The sequence below is a fragment of the Chrysochloris asiatica genome, unplaced genomic scaffold, assembly GCF_000296735.1.
Source record: "Chrysochloris asiatica unplaced genomic scaffold, ChrAsi1.0 scaffold00498, whole genome shotgun sequence".
Classification (NCBI taxonomy): domain Eukaryota; kingdom Metazoa; phylum Chordata; class Mammalia; order Afrosoricida; family Chrysochloridae; genus Chrysochloris; species Chrysochloris asiatica.
Window position 1 is genome coordinate 204,648 of NW_006409016.1, and position 21,327 is coordinate 225,974.

Below are 21,327 nucleotides of genomic sequence, written 5' to 3' on the forward strand. Positions count from 1 at the left end.
GGAGGCTGAGGGAACAGAGCCTGGGTCTAATGTGGGGGAAGGGAAGCAGGGGGCCCAAGTCCTGCTGGGTTACCTTCTCCACAACCCACACCAAGCTGAGCGGCAGGGGGGGGCCCGGGCCTTCACTACCTGCTGCTGCACAGACCCTGTTTGACTTCAGGTCACCCTCAAAGGAACAAACACTTTTGAACACCAGACTCTACGATGGAAGGAAGGCCTATGTGTGAGGTGGTTTGAACAAAGGACTTCTGTATCCCTTGGCACGGCTCACCCCCTTGGGCCCAGGCCTCTGCTGCCCTCTTCTGGGGCGGTGGTCCAAGTTGAGTGGGGTCTCAGAGTGCCTTTTGAACAGCCCTCCACCCCTTACCTGCTCAGAGTTCAACCCTGAGGATGCCTCCCCTTCACCTCTCCTGGGTCCTGGTCCTCAGAATTGGTCAACTCCACACTGAAACCTCTCCCTTCCTCAGACTAGTACATCAGCCAGAAACAGGAGGCCTAGGTTTTATTGTATTTTATTTGAATTTAAGGATTTTGTTTTTCACTTAAAGAGTCAACAAGATTTGACAACAGCAGAAATGAGGCCATTTCTCTGACGGGGTTGTGCTGACCAGCACAGAGTTAACCACACAAAGCAAAACAAGTCAGCTCATTCGGGAAGGTATTTGAAACTTCTGGAAAACAGACTGCAAATAAATACAGTGCACTGGGATGCCCTCAGGCAGCCAGGGTCCTGGGCAGGGAGAAAGCAGAGGACAAGCAGAAAGATCCAACTGCCAAGACCTGCGAGGTAAGAAAAGAGGTACAAGGGCTGTCCCTGCCCTTGCCCCAGCCAATCCTTCTGAGCCAAGACACCACATCCAAGGGCAGGGTGGAGGCTCAAGGCTGGAGGCCTGGGGGGAGGGGAGCTGCCCTGTAAGAGGGGGCCGGACCTCAAAGCTCTGCCACACATTGCTCCTGGAGGGAAGCAGGTGTGCCAAGCCCAGGGAGCCCCAGGGAGCCCTGCATACCAAGAGTGCATCCTACAAACAGCTGGATCCCCACCTCCCCACACTGTCAGCCTGTACAGTCATCTCAGGGTCCCCCCTTCCAATTTGGCCCAGGAAGAGGCTGGAGCTGAGGATGCTCAGGGTGTGGGGGCTAGGTCTGAGAGGGCCACATCTGTGGGGCAACCCAGGGGACGCTGCCCTCCCCCCAGATCTGTGGATGGAAACTTGGAACCATCAGGCTGACACGCCCCCAGAAGTGGCTCTGGGTGGAGAGGGCTGGGGTAGATGAGAGGATCCACCTGGATTGGGGGCTCCTGGGAGGCTTGGCACAAGGACAAATGCCATTGGGCTCAGGCTGTGGGGAGGGCAGGGGCCCGAGCGGCTGTGTCCAGCCTCAGTGGCTGGGCTGAAGCTGGCAGAGGTCATCTTCTAGGCCCCCAGCTCCAGCTGGACAGCAGAGGATGGAGGGCAATGAGACAGGACCTCTCTGTCCCTGGGCTGAGCAGCCTGCTGCAGCTTGCTCTTGGGCTTCCAGCAACCAGCACCAGAAGGTGGGTCCGGGGAGGGCCAGGCCTGCCCCCCAGATCCCCACTGTTAGCAGCACACCCAGGGCCTCCAGGACCAGGCCATGCCCATCTGGACAATTCTGCACTGTGATGGGGGGGGGCAGCAGGGAGAAGAACCTAGGGACAGACACAAAAGTCATGCCAGGGTCCCAGCTCCATCCCACCCTGGGTGTAGCCTTCCTGGTTACAGTAGGTCCCCAGGAACTGAGTCAGAACCCCCACCCAAACCACCACCACCATCCCAGTTACCTGGCTTGTGCCACCTACTACGGAGGAACCTTTGGTCAAGTGTGGGGTAGGGTGGGGAGGCTGGACTGTGTGGGTGAGGACCCTGGCTCCCTCCCTAGGGGATGCTGGGAATCATCTCTCTGTCTTCTTCCTAGGTCAGGCTCTTGAGCTTGCCTATGGCCTTCCATCCTTCTCCAAGGGGAGTTAAACCCCCCAATCCCTGAACCCCTCTCTCTCTAGGTCCTCTGGGAACCCTGTGCTCTCCTCCCCCACCACAGGATACCAACTCTTGGAGAACAGGGCAGGGGCATGGGGGAGTGCAGGCCTTGAGGCAGATTCTGCTTCCCACTTCTATCAGTGCAACAACAAGCAAGTCCCTCCTCCTCCCCCCTCACCACCCCTTACTCCCACTCCCCATCCCCAGCTCCCTTAGTCACCAGGCTGGAGAACTCCTCCCCTTCACAGTGTGGTCAGGAGACACAGTTTGTCCAGATCACAGAGTGCTGGCCTTCCCCCACACCAGAGCCAGACCACCAGGCCTCTGCTAGCTGGGCTTCTTCGGCTCTCTGCCAGGCCTTCACTCCGCTGCAACTCCAGTGACCCCAGAACGGACGGGGAGGCACTAGAGGGACTTGGCAGTCTTGACCAGGCAGAGAAAGGGTGGTCACTGCCTACACAGCCCCAGTTCCTGAAAGAGACAAAGAGATAAGAGAGTCGACAATGCCTCCTACCCAGAGCCTCCATTAGCCCCAGTTGCTGCCGCTCCAGCCCTCTGTACCCTCTCTGCCTCCTCTGCCACTGACCAGCCTGAGGGGGCTGTCTCCCATGGGGTGCCTCCTCTCCCCCATCCTCAGGCCCCCTGAAAGCTGGCTGAACTGCAGGGTGGCCTTCCTTCTGTGGCTCTGGGAGGGCACTGGAGGTGGGAGGGACTGAGGAGAATCTGTTGAGATGTAGGAGCAGCAAATGGTGCCTGGAGGGGCCGTTTTTTCCTGCTCTCCTCATTCTCCATGAAAGACTTTGGGGGTGCCCTGGGGGGTGCAGCAACTGTGGCAGCAAGTACAGGCAGAGGCTGGGCTCCTGACCCAAAGGCGGCAAGAGGCCGCTGGGTGAAGGGCCAGGGCGCGAAGTGGGCAGACCACCCTTCCTGTCTGGCTTGCCCTCCCCTGGAGCCACTGCCCGTGTTCAGGTGACACTGTGGGACCTCAGAGGATGGGGAGCGGTTAAAGTCTGGGCCGTGGGTGTCAGGGGTGGCGCATTTCTCCGCTGCAGGAGGACCTTCCCGAGGCTGATGCCACCCCCTCCACTGCAGATCCTTGAGGTCTACAATCCTTGTCACCTGCTGCTTCCCTCTGCACAAGTCTATCTGGCCCGTCCCTCCTACCTTGTGAGTCGGGACCACTCTAATCAGTTCCCTGGGTTTCTCCAAAAAGGGAGCTTTTTTTTTTTTTTTTTTTTTTGCCTCGGAGGCAACAGGTCTCAGAGGAGCAGGGCCCCGTGAGTGTCCGTGTGCGCTTGCAGGCGGTGGCACGTGTGCGCGCGTCTGGCCGGGCTCGCTGACCGTCCTCGGTTGGGCCGGAGCCCCGCCCTCCTCCCTCCGCAGTCCTCGGTGAGGTGGCCGGGGCCGTGGGCACAGGGCGGGCGCTGCGATCCTGGCTGTGCGATCCCGGCCCGGCCCCGCCGCGGGCGCTCACTCGATGCGCACCTGCAGGCGCACATTGAAAATCACGGAGGCCACGACGTAGAAGTAGGGGAAGTTCATGCGCAGCCGCCAAGCCAGGTCGAAAAAGGTGAGCAGCGTGCGTGTGAGCCCCTTGCAGAAGGCGCCATACGAGCCGCGGACCGCCACCGAGCGCGACAGCCGCACTACCAGGCCCGAAAGGGCCGCCGCCGCAGCAGCAGCCGACAGGGCCGCCGACGCCGCCATGGGCCCAGGACCGCGCAGGACTTGCCGACCTCAGGAGCGTGAGCAGCGGGAGCCACCGGCACGCTCCCTCCCGGGCCTTGGCCTCCTCTGTGCTGGGGGAGTCGGGACCGTGGTGACAACCTCTCCTGCACCGCCAAAGGGCCGCCCCGCCGCCTCAGCCCCGCCCCTTGCCGGCTCCCAAGTGGCCGCCCCCACAGGAGCTCCACCCACTCTCCTGTTCCTTGCTGAGGTGGCCGCAGCTGCAGCCCCGCCTGTGAGACCCGCCTCCACCCCACAACCCCGCCCCTGGGACCCGCCCACAGAGCCCGCCCCCGTCCAGGATGCCTGCTCTAGCTGCCTCAGCTCCGCCCCTTGGTGGCTCCCTTAGCAGGTGCCTCCAGCTTCTCACCTTACAGGTAGGAGGCCTATGGATGTCACCCTGCCCACAGGATGGCCCTCCACCACAGCCTGTCCGGCTTCCAGTTCACTGGACCGCCTGGGGGTGGGGGGGAGAGGGGATCTTGCGGGATCCACAAGAGTAGGGTCAAGGGCCTGAGCTTTTGCACTGCTATCCAGATTTTGTCCAGATTGCCCACAGGAGGTACCAGACCATCCCTTAGGTCCCCCCCACTGTCATCACAGGAAACTAGGCCATCAACCCATTGCATCTTTCTTTAAACTCTGCCAAGCACACCTGCATTTCTGATGTATATTTATATACTTATACATAAATATTTGCTAATGATGTATATTGCTTTACTGTTTATTGCCGTGTTGTCCTTTCTTTTACCCAATGTTGTTGTTGCTGTTAAGTGCCATCGAGTCGGTTCTGACCCATAGCTACCCTGTATAGGGTTTCTGAGGAGCAGCTTTGCGGTTCAAAGCGACTTTGCAGTCTATCACATTAATGCACAGCGCCACACCAAGACTCCGGGTTTTCATTTTACCCAATAGTGGTTTCTGGACGGTCCTCTTAAAGATTCTTTGCCCTAGATGCTACATAGGGTCTTCTCCGGGTTTCATTTACTATTGTTGATGGCCTTTCTTGCTAGAATGCTTTTAAAGTCCTTTTGATTTCACCTAATTTTTATTCTATGTAAACTAAACAAAACCAGATCCAATAGAGAAATGCAATACTTACAAACAGAACCCTTTGTTTCTAGAAAGAGCTCTGATGACCAACAAGTCAGTTAGAATCCACTGGCCACTCCACAGGTGACAGATGTGGCGGTCTGCCTCTGTAGCTTACATGCAACCTATAAAGCATTTGCCCCTAGAAGAACTGATGCTTTTGAGTTATGGTGTTGGAGAATATTGAAAGTGCCATGGGCTGCCAAAAGAACCAATAGATCCGTGTCGGAAGAAGTGCTGCCAGAATGCTCCTTGGAGGCCAAGATGGCCAAACTTCATCTCTCATACTTCGGACAATTGTCAGGAGGGGCCAGTCGCTGGAGAAGAATATCATGTTTGGTAGGGCGGAGGGTCAGAGAAAAAGAGGAAGAACCCCAACGAGATGGATTGGCCAAGTGGCAGCATCAATGGACTCAACATGGCAACAGTAGTGAGGTTGGCCCAGGATTGGGCAGGGTTTCGTTCTGCTGTGCATAGGGTCGTTATGAGTCGGTACTGACTCGATGGCACCTAACAACAACAACCCTGTTTTAGAGGGTCACTGAGTCTGAGTGGACAGTAGTGGGTTTGGATTTGGTTTAAGTATACCAACTTTTCTCTCACCTAAGTCTTTTGTTGTTAAATGTTGTCATAGCGACCCTGTATAGTATTTCTGAGGAGCAGCTGGTGGGTTTGAACTGCTGGCCTTGTGATTCAAACTGACCTTGCAGTCCAGTGCTTATCCGACAGCGCCATTGTTGTTGTTAAGTGCCATCAACGACTCACAGTGACCCTGTATAGGGGTTCCAAGGAGCAGGTGGTGAGTTTGAACCACAGACCTTGTGGTTCAAAGTGGCCCCGCAGACCAGTGCTTCATCCTGCAGAACCACACCAGGACTCCACCACAGTGCCACGGAAAACCTAAATTCGCTTTAACAGTAGAAATGGAATACACCTCATCTTCTAATCACAACGCAGTAAAACAAAAACTTTAGAGGAAAATGCCAACACTGAACAACTTCCAAGTCAAGAGAGGAATTAAAAGTGAAAAATGCAATAACAATTTGGGACTCATCTATGAGGATATTGTCTATAAAAATTATGAAATATGATAAAACTAGACTTGAGAAAATTTTACAGCTTTCAATGCTTTTATCATTAAACGAAAAAGAATGAAATTATAATATGCTGATACTTATTGAAAACTTTCTTTACGTAGGGCCTGCATTTCATTTCCATAGTACTTATTTAGGTAGGTACTGCTTTATGCTCGTCATAGTATAGAGTAATTATGAGGTGGGTACTGTATTTTCCCTACATGCTTTTTAATTGCTTAGAAGTATAATTAGGCACATCCATGTAATGTCCTAATTTTATTACCAGTTTCCAAGAACTATTTCATGGTTCTTGAGTTAATGGCACACGTATTTATGAATGCTTAGTATCTTTAAGACACTGTAATGGATAAAGAGATAATAGATGCTCACTGTCCTGATGTGATGCTATAGGATAAGCACTGAACTGCTAACCACAAGGCCGGCGGTTCAAACCCACCAGTAGCTCATTGGAAACCATATACAGGGTCGCTATGAGTCAGAACCGCCTCCTCCCTGTAAACAGGAGCATTGGTAGCATAGTGGATTAAGCGCTGGACTACTACCCGCAAGGTCAGCAGTTAGAATCTACCAGCCACTCTGAGGGCAAAAGATGAGGCTTTCTGCTCCCATAATAGAGTTACAGCCTCAGAACCCTTATACGGGGTCTCTATGAGTCAGAACAACTCCATGGCACACCACCACCACCACCACCCTGAAAAAGGGGTCCTGGTATAGCACTGCAGGATAAGCACTAGACTGCTAACCACAAAGCCTACAGAAAGCCTATACAGTGTCGCTATGAGTCAGAACCAACTCAATGGCACTTAATAACAAACAACACCCTGTCAAAAATCTAGTCATGTTCACATTATACTTGGAACTAATTCTAATAGCTAAAACGGACTATGCTCAGTGCTTCAAAAATACTAATGTCTGAACAGCACCATGGTTGCACAGAGGAAAGTGATCCTGACCTGGGGAGGGGGCAGGAGTCAACCGCAGTACTTGGTATCATAGTTCTGGGAAGCAACTCTAATGAGCTGGAAGCAGGCAGGGCAGATACATAGCCACTTTATTAAAATATTGCATAGATACAGAGCAGTTGGGCATTTCCATTGTAAGGCACTGTTTTGGTCTGAGTGCAATTACACACAAGAGAAATGAGAAGCCATCACATTCAGCATTTTTCAGTTCTACATTCAGACTCCTCCCATGGTACATGTTTATTGCTACTGGGAGCCCAAATTTAACCCTTGAAATATAGCAGCATCACACAGGGACCTGAATGACAAGAATCCTGGCTCGAGCACTTGGTATAATTTGGCACTTAATTATAAGCTCTATTATATTGTTTCCCAACTCTTGTTTAACTAAAGAGATTATAAAGTCATTATGAGCCTGACTCACAATTTGTTTCTTTACGAGCTTCCATTAAGCCTAGAATAGGGTTAATTAGGTACATAGCAGATGCCCAGATAATACGTATATTGAATATCACTTCTAAGAACTTCAATAGAAGAGACATTCTTTCCCTGATTCTAGTTTAAGGAAAGAATGACTAGAAATCTTCATGAAGCAGAAACACTTGGATGTCCTATTGCTTTTATTTTACAAGAAGCCAGGCTCAATAAATGTTTTCACGTAACAGTTTTAACTGATAAAGAAAGTTCCTCCCTCACCGCAGGAAAATTTAGGACTTGAACATGATTATATGAGAACGTTTATATAATGAGAACATTTAGATGTGTGTGTACACGTATGTGTAATTTTAAGCAAAAAATAAAGAGGTTGAGAATCGCTGAGCAACTGATAAATTATTTTATGTAGTGACCCTTACCTCCCTAAAGTGATACATGTGTGTATTACACAAAACATATATATTTGTTTAAATAATTTTTTGTGACACCTCTAGCAATAACTAGACTTGGGAACAACAAGTCTACATTGATAACTATAGAAATATTTGTTGAGACAGTTGTGTTCCAAGAAATATCTGTAGAACACTACTACTGTGGATTATTATTATTATTGGGTATACATGAAAAAGGAGTCTGGAGTCAAAAACGTATTTGTGTTATTGTTCCTGGAGGACCTCTCATAGATCCATCTGCTGAAGTACGCTGTGAATCTATAAAGGAGAGACAACATGAAACATTCCCCAAACTTATTAGCAGAACTAAGTGTTTTATGGCACACACTTTGGGAAACACTGAATTAAAGAAAGGGTACAGTTTTTAAAAACTCCAAGAAACACATAATAGTATAGCAAAGAAGAGTGACAAGCAATGGATGCTGCTTCATCAATTGTTCTAAATTAAATGAGAATCTACCTCAACTGTCAGGTGGATTCTTCCAGATGGTAGACCTCATTTATTCTGTGGACAAAATAAATCACTACATTAACTCAGCCCTAAGCAGCATTACCACAGACTGCCAACTGAGTAGAACAGTAAAATTTCCAACATTCCAAAGTAAATGTTAAAAATTTGATTTTCTTAAACATAAAAATTTTCTGGGAGATTAACACAGTTCTTACTTGGTAAATGTCACCCCCTTCATCTTTGTGTCCCAGACACATTTTTATAGTCTGACCAATTTTACCATCTCCTATCTTTTCACCTGCCTTTAGCTAATATAAGGAGTCCTGGTGGTGGTGAGTTAGGCATTGGGCTGCTAACCTCAAGGTTGGCAGTTCAAACCCGCCAGCTGCTCTGCAAGAGACAGATGAAGCTGTCTGCTCCCATAAAGATTTACAGCCTCAGAAACCGTACATATATAGGTTTGCTGTGATCAACTTAATAGCATTGGGTTTTGCACTAATATGTTGTTGTTGTTAAATGCTGTTTAGGGTTTCCAAAGAGCAGCTGGTGAACTTAACCGCAGGCCTCCCGGTTCAAGCGGACTTTGCTAGTCCAGCGTATTAGCAAACAGCGCCACACCAGGACTCCATGTTCACCTTTAATAATGACACAGCCAAGTATTGCTACACTAGATATGGCAGCTACACATGGGTACTGAAACAATCCATTATACTGACCCCATACCTGAAAGGAATGTCATCATTTATATGCTTGACCCTTACACCTATGATATATTGGCTTAATATGCAAAAAGTTCCATTACAATTAAAAAAATAAAATTGTGGAGTCCAAATAAAAATCAAATTTGAGAGCGTTGCAAGAGTAGGTGGACATTCTAAAACTCACATGCCTTGGTAGATGAGTTTTGAAATGGTCAAAAAAGAAAGCTGTTCATGTAAGCTCAAAAAACAAAACCAGAAAATAAACAACTGTTCTTCCAAGACAAACAGTCTCTTTCAAGTGAAGACTTTTATCAGTTAGTGTTAACTTCTGTAGGACTTGCTTCTGTCAACAATTCTTAAAGAAATCTTCCCTAAAGTGAGTGACTTGGTGCATTATAAGGCCTGCTCTCTGTCTGAAGCTTTTTGAACAATGACTACACTTATAAGGCTTCTCCCCTGTATGAATTCTTAAATGAATAACAAGGCTGGGTCTCTGTCTAAAGCTTTTCCCACAGTAATTACATTTAAAAGGTCGTTCTTCAGTGTGAGTTCTCTGGTGCAAAGTAAGAGCTGTCAGTCTAATAAAACTTTTCCCACAACTGTGACATCTATGAGGTTTTTCACCTGAATGAGTTTTCAGATGTCTTTTAAGACTAGATCCATGACAAAAATTTTTCCCGCACTCAAGGCATTTGTAAGTTTCCTCTTCAGAATGGGTTCTCTGGTGTCCTATAAGGTGTGACCTTCGAGTGAATCGCTTTTTACATACAGCGCATTCATAGGGCCTTTCCCCAGTGTGAAGTCGTTGGTGTCTGTAAAGGTCTGAACTACGCAGGAAGCTTTTCCCACATTCAGGGCACTTGTGAGGTTCTTCTCCAGAATGAATTCTCTGGTGTCCAGTAAGTTGTGATTTCCGAGCAAAACATTTTCCACACTGAGGACACCGGTGAGGTTTCTCTCCTGGATTCTTTTTCTTATGGGGTCTAGGGGCGACGGGTTCTTCCAGTTTGGAGCTCTCAGGTTTCTGTCCTATAGAGTGGTTCTGAGGATTTACCAGCTTCGTCAAATCTGTCTGAAGCTCCTCTGGAGGGGGCTCCCATTGATTTTCTAACTGTTCATAATCTTTTTGCAAAATGGGACCATGTAGTGCATTCCCCTCTAACGTAACAATAAATGGGTACATATTCTCCAGTTTATTCTGTTTTGAAGTATCTCCTTCATTTTCTCTCTCAATCTGAAAACCTGAGAGAAAAAAATAGAAATTTCAGATGACACCATGTTCCAAGGAAAACAGAAAGTAAGGGAAGAAGAGTTAAAGTAAAACCACTAGTGGGAAGAGAAAAACTCCCAAGTAGAATTCCAAGCATTACCCTGATGAAGGTTTAAACGAACAATTACTTACCTATCTTGGGATCATGTAATTGTTTCATTTCTTTGGGGTCCTGTAATTCCTTTACCCATGGCTCTTCTCTGTGCTCCAATGGGAAGTTCAGGTCAAGCTTTAGTACTGGATATCCCCCTGGTCATACGGAAGATGGGGAGCAGGGTAGTTAGCATCACCAAAGGTTTCCCTAGAGTGTAGGCCAATTTCTTGGACAAACATGCTCTCAGTATCTCCTCTCTTCTCAATTATCGTTACTTCACCTGGAGTTTCTGTCAGTGTTTTGTTTGCTTGTTTGTTTTAAAACATAAGAACACAACCAAAATGAGAGGGCAATTCTTTTCTGCTCACTTCAAGGTTGCTCTCCTTTAATCTATGGAAGGTGAATACATCAATTCTATGCTGAAGTCAATGGACTAAATTAGTTCTACATTTACTGTGATAACAGAATTAGTTAGGTTAGAGACGAAATCAACCTAAAGTTCTGGCATTTTGAAACTGAAAAGCAGTCTGTTATTAAGTACCAAGTCCAAAAAGAGAGGTACAATTGTTACTGGAATAATTTCAGTTAAGACATCTTCAAATTAAAATGGAAATTGACCTAGACTGACAACCTGTAAAAACAGTCTTTATATGTTCTTTTCAGCTGAGGTTTAGAAGGGGATTATCTTGACCTTAATCCAAGTAATTCTCAGACCGTAGTTCCAACTGTCAGTTGAAAGACAATGAGGACAATTTTCTACTCCTCACTCTTCCCCTGTGACCTATCACTCCTTTCCTCACTGACAGCAGTTAGGGTTTGAATCTTTCTTTCCACATCCCTTCCTCTCCCTTTCTCATGGCTGGCAAAGTTTACTGGTCTGCAGTAAAATGTGGGCTGGAAAATATGATTTATGATTTCCATGTAAGAAAGGAGGCAGACTTGACATGAGAGCGTTAGTTCTGCAGACCCACTCCCCCAGTTAACCTGGTGAAATTTCACTTTAAAAAACCCTTTAAAGTCCTCTAGAAATGGTCCTATGGCCATATAACCAATGAAGAAACACCTATTAAAAAAAGTTACCCAAATTTGTTAAGAACAGCCAAAGTCTTAAGTATCTGAACCAAGACCTATCCCTTTCTCCTTCCTCCAAGTGCAGAAAGTCAGAAACTCCTTATCCAGAGAACAGGGATTCCTCACACCCCAGATCCCAGTTAGAAGGTTATCTTACTGGAAGAGGCAGGATGTTAGTATTTCTTATACTGGCCACAGCTACCTATTGCTATTGTTGTTAAGTGCCGTCGAGTCGGTTCCGACCCATAGCAACCCTGTATAGGGTTTCCAAGGAGCAGCTGGTGAGCTTGAACTGCCGACTTTGCAGTTCAAACGGCTTTGCAGTCTGGTGCCACACCAGGATTCCATTAAGTCAGCCCTGACTCATAGTGACCCCTCTGGGTAACAGAATGAACTGTCCAATACTGCACTCACCTCACACTACTAGGTATGCAGGCTTCAACCCACTGTCACAGCTACTGTGGCTCTCTCTCTCTCTCTCTGAGGCTCATCTTCTTTTTGTGCTGGCTCCCTCCTTTACCAAGCATGATGTCCTACTCCAAGGAGCTACCAGTTATTGAGACTCAATTCCAGGCAAGAGTGACCAAGAGGTGGGGGCTCCCGCTGATGGGACCAAGGGCTCTACACTGGGGCCAAAACTGCCCTTGTGCCAATTTGCAAGGCAGTGGTGTCATACCAGGGGAGGCAAGCCAAGAAGCCCTGAGGCAACTGTCCCTGCCCTCCCACCTAGCACTCAGCTCCAAAAGCAGTCGAAGTCTCTCAGAGAAGAGCATCATTGTTCTTACCCCCAGCTGCAAAGCTATGGCTCAGAGATTTTGCCTAGGGGAATAGCAGGCCATAAAGCAGAACACTCTTTCTCTTCCTCCAAATATTGGATTAATTTTTAACAGAGCCTGGAGATATTCAAGACTAAGGAGCCTCTAAAAAAAGAGTGGAGGTTAGCTTGAAAGCAACTGGTAGATTTACTGGCGATGAATCTAAATTGGCTGGTGGGGGAGAACCAGGCAAAGATAGAACTGGAAGGAACCTACTTGGGGTTAAAACAAATATAAAAAATGGACCTCAAGAACTATCCTTTCAAATGAACCTGAAGGTAACTGGGTTAATCTATACAGCACTGTCTGCTCCAGGCCATCGTTGAAAACATTGGAGCAATCAGGCGACAACTAGTAGAGCTTATCAGTGCATGACAAAGTCAAAGGAGGCCTGCCATCTCAAACTGGATGTGGGCATGCCCAGGGCTGTGCCCCATGAAGAGCAATGCCAGAGGCTTAACACTGCAGGAGGGAGAGCACATCACTCAAATCATGTAGCCAGAGCCACCGAGCAAACCAGAAAAGAACAATACCAAGTACACAGAGTTACCACAGTGTGTTATCTACAATGTTCAGTTTCCAATACACAATTATGAGACACGTAGGTAAAGAGAAAAATATGATCCATACACTGGGAAACAGCAGGCAGCAGAAACTGATGATGAGGGCAATCATATATTTGATTTAAATGATGAAGAGTTCAAAGAAGCCATTATAAATATGCTAAAGACCTACATGGTCAAAGAAGCAAAGGAAGGTACGTGGCCACGTCACACCAGAGACTATCAATCAATAAAGAAACAGAAATTATAATAAGCAACCCAACGGAAAATTTGGACTTGAACAGTTTAACAACTGAAATGAAAAAACAAACAAACAAAGAATCATTGAGTGGCTCAACAGGAGTCTTGAATTTCCAGAAGAAAGAATCTGTGAACTTGAAAAAAAGATTTATAGAGATTATGTAATCAGAATGAATGAGGGGGCAAAATGAATGGAACATTACAGAAATGTGGGACATCATTAAGCACACCATCGTAGGAGTACTAGGAATAACAGAGAGGACAGAACGGAACAGAAAGAAACATTCAAAATATGTCAAAAGGTCAATCACGCTTTTGTCTTTCACTCAGAATATAGTCCAGAGCATTCGTTTTCTAGTGATGGAAAATGCAGTGTCTGGGATATTACACTCATCTTGTGGCTACAGTCAAGAAATGTATCATGTGTGTATACTCTTTGACCTACTTAACTGAAGAACTACTGTAAAAAAAAGTAAAAACTTAGTAGGGACAGGGAAGCATGGGTACGTGTGATGGTTTTAAAATCTGCCCTCAAATTCTTTGATATTCATCACTCCAAAAGGTGGAAACTTCCGTCTCCTCCCCTTTAAGTATGGGGTGGACTCAGTAACTCTGGTAATGGAAAGAATATGGTGGAAATGATGGCTGGCAACTAGGTCCTTGAAAGCACTGCAGCTTTCTCCTTTCTTGGCGTTGTAAGACAAGCACTGGACTGCTAGCCTACCAGCCGCTCCTCGGAAACCCTATAAAGGGTCATACATAACCTGAGGGCACTTAACCTGCTACCATGCAATGAGAATGCACAGATGGACAAGTCCATTTAGTTAGGCAATGCGGTCTCCTGAGTGGTACACATGGGTAACAAACTCAACTGCTAGCCAAAAGGCTGATAGTTTGAGTCTACCCCAGACATAAACTCAATCTATTTCTGAATAAACAGCCACTGAAAATCTTACGGAACACAGTTTTACTGTGACACACACGGCAACTAGTGCCCAACAACCAAGTGGTGAGCCATTTTGACAGCGAAGCCTCCAGCCTTAGTTAAAAACCTTCAGATGACGGGGCTCTGAGGCAGAGATGCCCAGAAGCCACTTCCAAATTCCTAACTCACTGGAAACTCTAAAATAATATTCCTTACACTGCTCAATTTGGAGGGTAATTTGTTATTAAGCTATAGAAGATTAATATAAACAGGGATGAAGTGGTTTGGGGTTAAGAAAGGCGCTTCAGTAATGAATGCCCCCCCCCAACCCCGTGCTCAGAGAATAACTTTATTACAGATCCATTAACAAACATTGTATAAAACCATAAAGGCTCCACTGTACCAAAAAATACAATTATTAAGGTGGTGGAATCAGAAATTAGCTTATGGTATATAATCCGGTAGAGTCCTGGTATGGTTGGCAAGGATGACGGTTCAAACCCACCAACTGCTCCTTGGCAGGGTCGTAATAGTCAGAACCAACTCCACGGCACTTAACAGCAACAATATAATTTGGTGTAGCAAGACAATCTGAAGAAATTTAAGTTACAAGAATCTTCTGATGCTTTGCAGAATGCATTTGTTTACTCTAGATTTCATTTCTCCTGATCTTTGACATTTTGCGCATGACTTCCTAGTGAAACCTTACAATTGTAATAAAAACTAAAAGCTTTGACAACTGCAAATGTGTCCTACTTTTAGTGTGCTAAGTTTGAACTCCACATTTTTAAAAGAAAAACACGAGGTATTTGGTATTTTTAGGACCAGCAATTCCTGTTTCTGATTGCAGGCATTCTAATATGACTGACTATCTCGAACATCTGGGAATGTCTGGCTTGGGTTCAAATGAGGAATTTTTTATTTTAATGCTTATGTCTTTCTTGGATCGCTTTCCATTGCAGAAATGAAATTCTTCATGGGTTGCATAAGATTCAGCTCAGTTGCTTCTCTGAGCCAGCTACTGTAACTAGGCAAAATTCATTGTGTATTACCTCATTTTAAAAGTTTTCTGCTAGCAAGCCCTACAAACACTTGAATACATTTTCTTCTTTTCTAACACTTCCATTTCCTTATTTATTAAGATTTCATCACACGACATTTTCAAGACTTCGTTGTTAGCTTGTTTCCTTTAGGAGAGAAGGACAATGATAATCTTCTTTTAATATTATAACTAAACACTGTCTGATCTTTGACCTTGATTTCTGACCTCTCTGCTTATCATCTCTTTGAAGGCCATTTCATTATCTTCAGTACAGGCTCTCATATTACAGAAGCTTCCCTGAATTTCCTCTCATCAGTCTTGTTTTTATCTCCATTGGCTCCTTTCACACTGACAGGCAGCTAACAGAAGTATCCACGAATGACTGTTAGGATGGTTCATAAACTTTCAGTTCACCAAAATATATTTATTATGCCACGCTTTATGAAAACAACAACAACAACAAAGGATTTAGCTTCGATTTCTGGTTGGTATGTAAGTTTCCTTTGACTATATACTAATGTTGTTGTTGTTATTAAGTGCTGTCCAGTCAGTTCTGACTCATAGCGACCTTGTATCAGGTTTCCGAGGAGCAGCTGGTTGGTTTGAATCGCCAACCTTGTGGTTCAAACTGACCTTGCAGTCCAGTGCTTATCTTACAGCACCACACCAAGGTCTCCGACAGATGATTCCAAATGCAAAGAGTATTTTCATTTTAGCTGTATTTTTGCGATGAATATACACAAGAGGGCTTCTAAAAGTTCGTGGAGAAAATGGAACTAAAAAATAATGACATTTTTCCATGAACTTTCTATATATGTATGTGCATATATACACTCACTTCATATACCCAACAATGTAAATTTCTGAAATAAAATAACTTTTTAGAATAAAAATAGATTCAATATTTTAATATACATACAATCAAGTTAAATTAAAAATGGGTTCACTCTGCCAGCATCCTGTGATTTCCACTTAATCTATAAGAGGATGAGTTTCACATAATACACCCCAGGGTGTTTTAATTTCAAAACAAAAAAATAAATAAAAGCTTACATTATCTTTAAAAACAAACAATAACTTTTTTTTTTTTTAACTGAAAAAAGGTTTTATTAAGCACACAGAGTAAAGAGAAAAAGAGAAGTGGGCAATGGGCTGACAAGTCATCAGAGCACAAACAATAACTTTTATATCATTTTGCAAAGCTGATCACTTTTATAATGATGAGAGAGGGATCATTTTCTTTCCTCCGAATTTATATTTCCACTTGTTGAATGCACACATGCAAATGTTATAGATGGTTTTTACCTCTTCAGAGAACATGAAATGTAAATAATCTAAAAATTGGAGCATGAATCACAATATTTGATACAGTTCTGCTTTAACCATACTATCTTTATATATGTAATAGTAGGTTTTCCCTCTTTACCACCTCTATCATTTCTAGTTTAAAAAAAAGACAAGAGTCCACATCTTCTATGTTCCCAGCACTTGCTAGAACAAACTACACAGGGAGCACTGGGACAAACTGATTAAATGCAAAAAGTGGGACAATTGTTGCTTAGCAACTATCTATAAATTCATGAGTTGAATTCTTATTCGGTGGGTGTTACGGCATTGCACAGATAATATATGGTCAAGCTGTTAAGTCTGGAGAGACCAAGCCCTTCTCTTCAAGTGGAGGGAGAAGTCTCCCCAGAAAGGTGAAATTATTCACTTTGCCCTTTACCAAAGTTAGCCAGGCCCCAGGAGAGGGAGATGACTCTCACAATGGAAGCCAGAAGGGATGGAGAAAGTCTTAGGTAAGTCTTAGAGCCTGAAGATCCTTGGTTTCAGGGGAAATGCGGATCAGTTTTCCTGTGGCAATGAGGGCAATGGGAAACAAGAAACCCAGGCAAGGTACCTGCTAAGTTGTACAGACCTTTGAATTCCTATATGATCTTGTCTGGCATGTTGTCTCCCTGGGTCCACTCACAAACCTTGTTTCTTTCTCCTCTATACAATCCCTAGACTATCTCGACTACCCGCTGAGAGTTCAATGAGCCTTTGACTCGCAAATTGCTACCCTGAACCCTGATCTCGCTCCTGAGCTTCATTCCACATTGTCCATTTCCTTCTGGAAACCCATAAGCACCTCAAACTGCACACGATCCAATCTCACCTCACTTTCCCCCACCACATCACCTCCTCTTGTGTTCTCTAGGTCACTGAATAAAATGACTATCTACCCAACTCAGGAACCAGAAATACCACAAATGGATGGCATTCATAAACAGAAATGGCTTCTCACACAGTTTAGAAAGCTAGATGTCGGAATTCAGACCGCTGGCTCTGGAGACAGATCCTTGTTTCCTTTCAGCATCTGTAGGCCCAATTATTCCTTGGAGAGCTCCATGTGGTTTGGCATCAATCTTTCCCTGGATCTAGAAGCTTCCCAGGGCAGGGGCCCCAGGTCCACAGGCCGCAATCCACTTCTGACTCTCCTTTCTTGGTCTTAGTGGGTCCCCCTTTTTCTGCTCACTTCTCCCTTCTTTCATCTTTATGAGGAAACTTCCTTGCAATTGACTGCTCACAGTCGATCTCAGCATGGGGATTACTACATCTTAACTGTCAATCACCGAGAATCCTGGCCCCATCAAGCTGACACAAAACCTTAACTAGCACACCATCTTAACCCTTTCTTTTTCCTTACCCAACACCCACCACCTATCTATCACCAAGTTCTACAATTCCTAAATGGGTTGTCTATTTTGAGTTGTCAAAAAGGGTCAATTTCATCATCATCAACATGACCTTGGTTTAGAAAATTATCCTCCCTGTTAGCAGAATCCAGAGTCCTGGTGTGGCACTGTGGGTGAATGCGATGGACTGCATTAGTCAGTTTGAACAGCAAGGTCGGTGGTTCAAGCTCACTAGCTGCTCCTCAGAAACCCTATGCAGGGTCACTAAGGGTCAGGACTGACTCAATGTCACTTAACAACAACAACACAGCAGAATCCTGATCAAAAGAGGGAGAATGCAAAGCAGAAATAAAAATTCTTGAAGACTCCTGACTTTCTGGAGTCATGAAAGCTGGATGAACCAGTAAAATTATTGCCCAAGGAAAACCTTTATACCTTAAACCAAAAATATGCTTCAAAGTTGTTTAAAAATCAAAACAATAGTCCAGCTTAACTAATACAGAACATTTGCCTCAACTATTGTGCTCTTCTGAAATCTATTTATGGGGGATGAAATTGATAGCAGTATCTAGAAAGATTAGGTAACAAACTTAGGGAGCAGTGAGTTGATATTAATAGGGAATGAAAGATTTAGAAAACAGGGTAAGAATGGTTGTACAGCTTGAAGAATGTAATTAATATCATGGAACTGTACATGCAGAAAACAGTGAATTGAAATATATTCTATTGTATATATTCTCCAACACAACAAAGTGTATTATATAAAAAACACTCATATACTTTACAAGATAAAAACAACAAAAAAAGCCTGACCTAAGCCCCTTACCTGGCTCAGGAAAGGGTGGGCATTCTCCAATAGCACCGTAGTTCAGGTTCTGTGTCCCTGCCTGTGGGAGCCAGGCCCCTGCCACTGTGGCCTCCTGGGAAGGTCCCGGGAGATGAAGTTCAGATGACCCGAGGTGGAGGTTTGGTAGTATATGTGGGGTTTCGACCGGAGCCAATTCTTCCAAGAGCATTTCCTGTGGACCAACCTAAGGGAAATGACAGAACCCATCACTCTAACATCCAGATCAGCACTGCCTAGTGGAAAGACAAAGCGAGTAACCAGGTAACTACATTTTCTAGCGGCCACAAGAAAACAACAGAAAGGAACAGCAGCGGTCAAGCTCAAGAGCAAAGTTCACAACACAGAATACCAAGAATGTCATGAGTTTAACATATAATCAATGTAAGCTATTAATTCGTCATCTTACACATTGCTACATCATAAGCAACTGGCTTCTGTTGTACACTTACATTTTGTCGGTGCGGACTGACCCCATTTCAAGTGCTCAAAAGCCACAAGTGGCTAGTGGCTACTGCACTGAGCAGTACAAGTTCACACAGAGGAAGCTAAAGTTGTAGCCAGAAACAAACCCCAGAAGACATAGAAAGGTGGGAAACCCTACATGCCTTTTATCTTAAGACAGCAAAACACTGTGGAAGATCTCTCTCTTTTAAGGAGAGCTGCCTGGAAGCCCACAGCTACTGCAGAGCCCACCAACCCACCTAGAAGCACTGAGGGTCTTCTCCCAGAGATGCTGGCCTGCACTCAGCTAGGAGCCTCCCCCGACAAAGGTTTCGCAAGGGATTTCTCAACAGAGGACAATGCCACCCCCGCCTCCTCTGAGGGGTTTTGAATGTGATGGCGGGTGGGGACTACTGGAATCAAGTGGGCCCGAAATGGGAACCATATTCACTATGAAGAACTGTTTTGTGTTTCAAACAACTTTGAACTCTTCCCCTCAGATATTCACGAACAAAAAGAACCTGCCAAGAAATTCACCGTTGATTAGATAAACAACAAACAAAAATATTTTCATACTTCTAGCATAACTGGCATTTTCTAGGAAGGCTGTATTATAAGTGCTGTTTTAGATTCCAGCTAGACTCTACTAGAATCAGAAGGTGTCAAGCCTTTTTTCTGGAAAGGACCAGACAGTTAGTATTTTCATCTTTGTGAGCTACATTTGACCCCTTAAAAAGATAAAACTTATTACTAGCTTACGGCTGTACACAAACAGGTCAAGGCCTGGATTAAGACCCACATTGATGTTTCTTTGATGCACGCACATAGGTTACATTTTCTCTGAAATCCACTTCAGAGTCGTTCATTGCTAATACTGCTATAGACTGGATTTAAGTTTGAGTCCAGCAGAAGGGAAAAAGTGAAATCGACTTGGGGCTGAACAACAGCACAAAAACAAAACATCCCAGCTGCCTCTGTTACTTACTTCGTTTTGTCTAATGACGGCAATCCCACCTCCTTTTCTCACCTGCTGCTCCGGTATCTCTAGTTCTCTCTGTAAGTCTTCTATCAGCGCCACAACTCTTTCTCTATTCTCTGGGCAATGTTCCCTCACCCAGGTCTCTATCTCGGAGGGCAGAATAGTTAGGAATTGCTCCAACACTAGCAGCTCCAACATTTGTTCTTTAGAACGCATCTTTGGCTTCAACCATTGACAGCAAAGCTCCCAGAGTTTGTTGAAAGCTTCATGAGGCCCGGCCGCTTCTTGGTATTGGAACTGCCTGAAACGCTGACGGAAGACTTCACAGTCAGTATCATACTCTTCAAGCATGAAGCCCTGATTCAAGGAGGCCTGGATCGCACAGCCCAGGGCCACAGCCATCGCTCCTTTACGGCAGCTTAGACTTTATCTGGGACCTGACGTCTGAGATGCCAACTTGGTTTTCTAATAGTCGGGTGTTACCTACAGCCGAGGACAGGAAAAATATAAGAAAGAAGAAACAGCAGTGCTTACACAGGGCAGACTTACTTTTTCCCTTAACTTACTTTCTTCTCTCTCTCAGTGACTTAACAAATTAAACCTAATTTCTTATTCACATCACAATTCCAATCATTGTTCCACATGGTGACTCAGGCATTCTGGATCCATTTGGACATGGCACCTCCTCTAGGGTTTTCTCTCCCTTACCTTACTTTTCGCCAAAGCTCTAAACCAGTCATTCTTAATGTTTGTGGTGGTTTTGAGAAGCTGATGAAAGCTAGAGACCCACTTCCTATAAAAATAACATACATATCCACTTCTACACACATCACTCAATTTCAAAAGACTTACAAATCTCTGATCCTATCCATTCACCTTCTAGAACTGTGCTATGAAATATAGCAGACACTAGCTCCATGTGACTATTCACGCTTACATTAATTAAAAATAAAAATTTGTTCCTCAGTCAAAGTTCCTCAGCCAAAGTAGCCACATCTCAAATGCTCAACATCACTGCTGTCGAACCTTCTTTGGGACAGCTCCGTGTAAGGCAGGTGGAGAGGCTCTGCACTTAAGGAATGCACTGGACCACAAGGTTGGTCTGAACTGCAAGGTCGGCTGTTCAAACTTACCAGCTGCTCCTTCAAAACCCTATAGAGGGTTGCTATGAGTCGGAACTGACTCAACAGCACTTAACAACAATCTAGATCTACTGGCCTTTAACTTTACTCGCAGGCTAATACCAATTATACTGGCAGATTTCAAGGATACAGAGGAGGAATGCTAACAATATTTTTGAATAATCTGAGGAGTCCATCTAGGTTTATTGTTGTTAAGTGCCACCGAGTTAGTTCCAACTCATAGCAACCCTGTATAGGGTTTCCAAGGAGCAGCTGGTGGGTTTGAACTGCCTACCTTGTGGTTCACAGTCCAGTACTGATCCTACAGC

At 45.1% G+C, this 21,327-nt stretch overlaps 2 protein-coding genes across 2 annotated transcripts; both read right to left on the reverse strand.

Moving 5' to 3' along the window:
• Positions 1-1,380: 1,380 nt before the first annotated feature.
• On the reverse strand, positions 1,381-3,704 carry LOC102816867. Its single transcript, XM_006877441.1, has 4 exons — positions 3,483-3,704; positions 2,863-2,972; positions 2,301-2,468; positions 1,381-1,669 (listed from the first exon to the last, which is right to left on the reverse strand). Exons 1-4 carry the CDS (start codon positions 3,702-3,704, stop codon positions 1,381-1,383), a joined length of 789 nt encoding a protein of 262 aa, XP_006877503.1.
• A 5,554-nt stretch (positions 3,705-9,258) lies between these two features.
• On the reverse strand, positions 9,259-20,279 carry ZNF449 (zinc finger protein 449). The gene is made up of 4 exons (XM_006877442.1): positions 19,926-20,279; positions 18,437-18,641; positions 10,315-10,431; positions 9,259-10,154 (listed from the first exon to the last, which is right to left on the reverse strand). Exons 1-4 carry the CDS (start codon positions 20,277-20,279, stop codon positions 9,259-9,261), a joined length of 1,572 nt encoding a protein of 523 aa, XP_006877504.1.
• Positions 20,280-21,327: the final 1,048 nt, after the last annotated feature.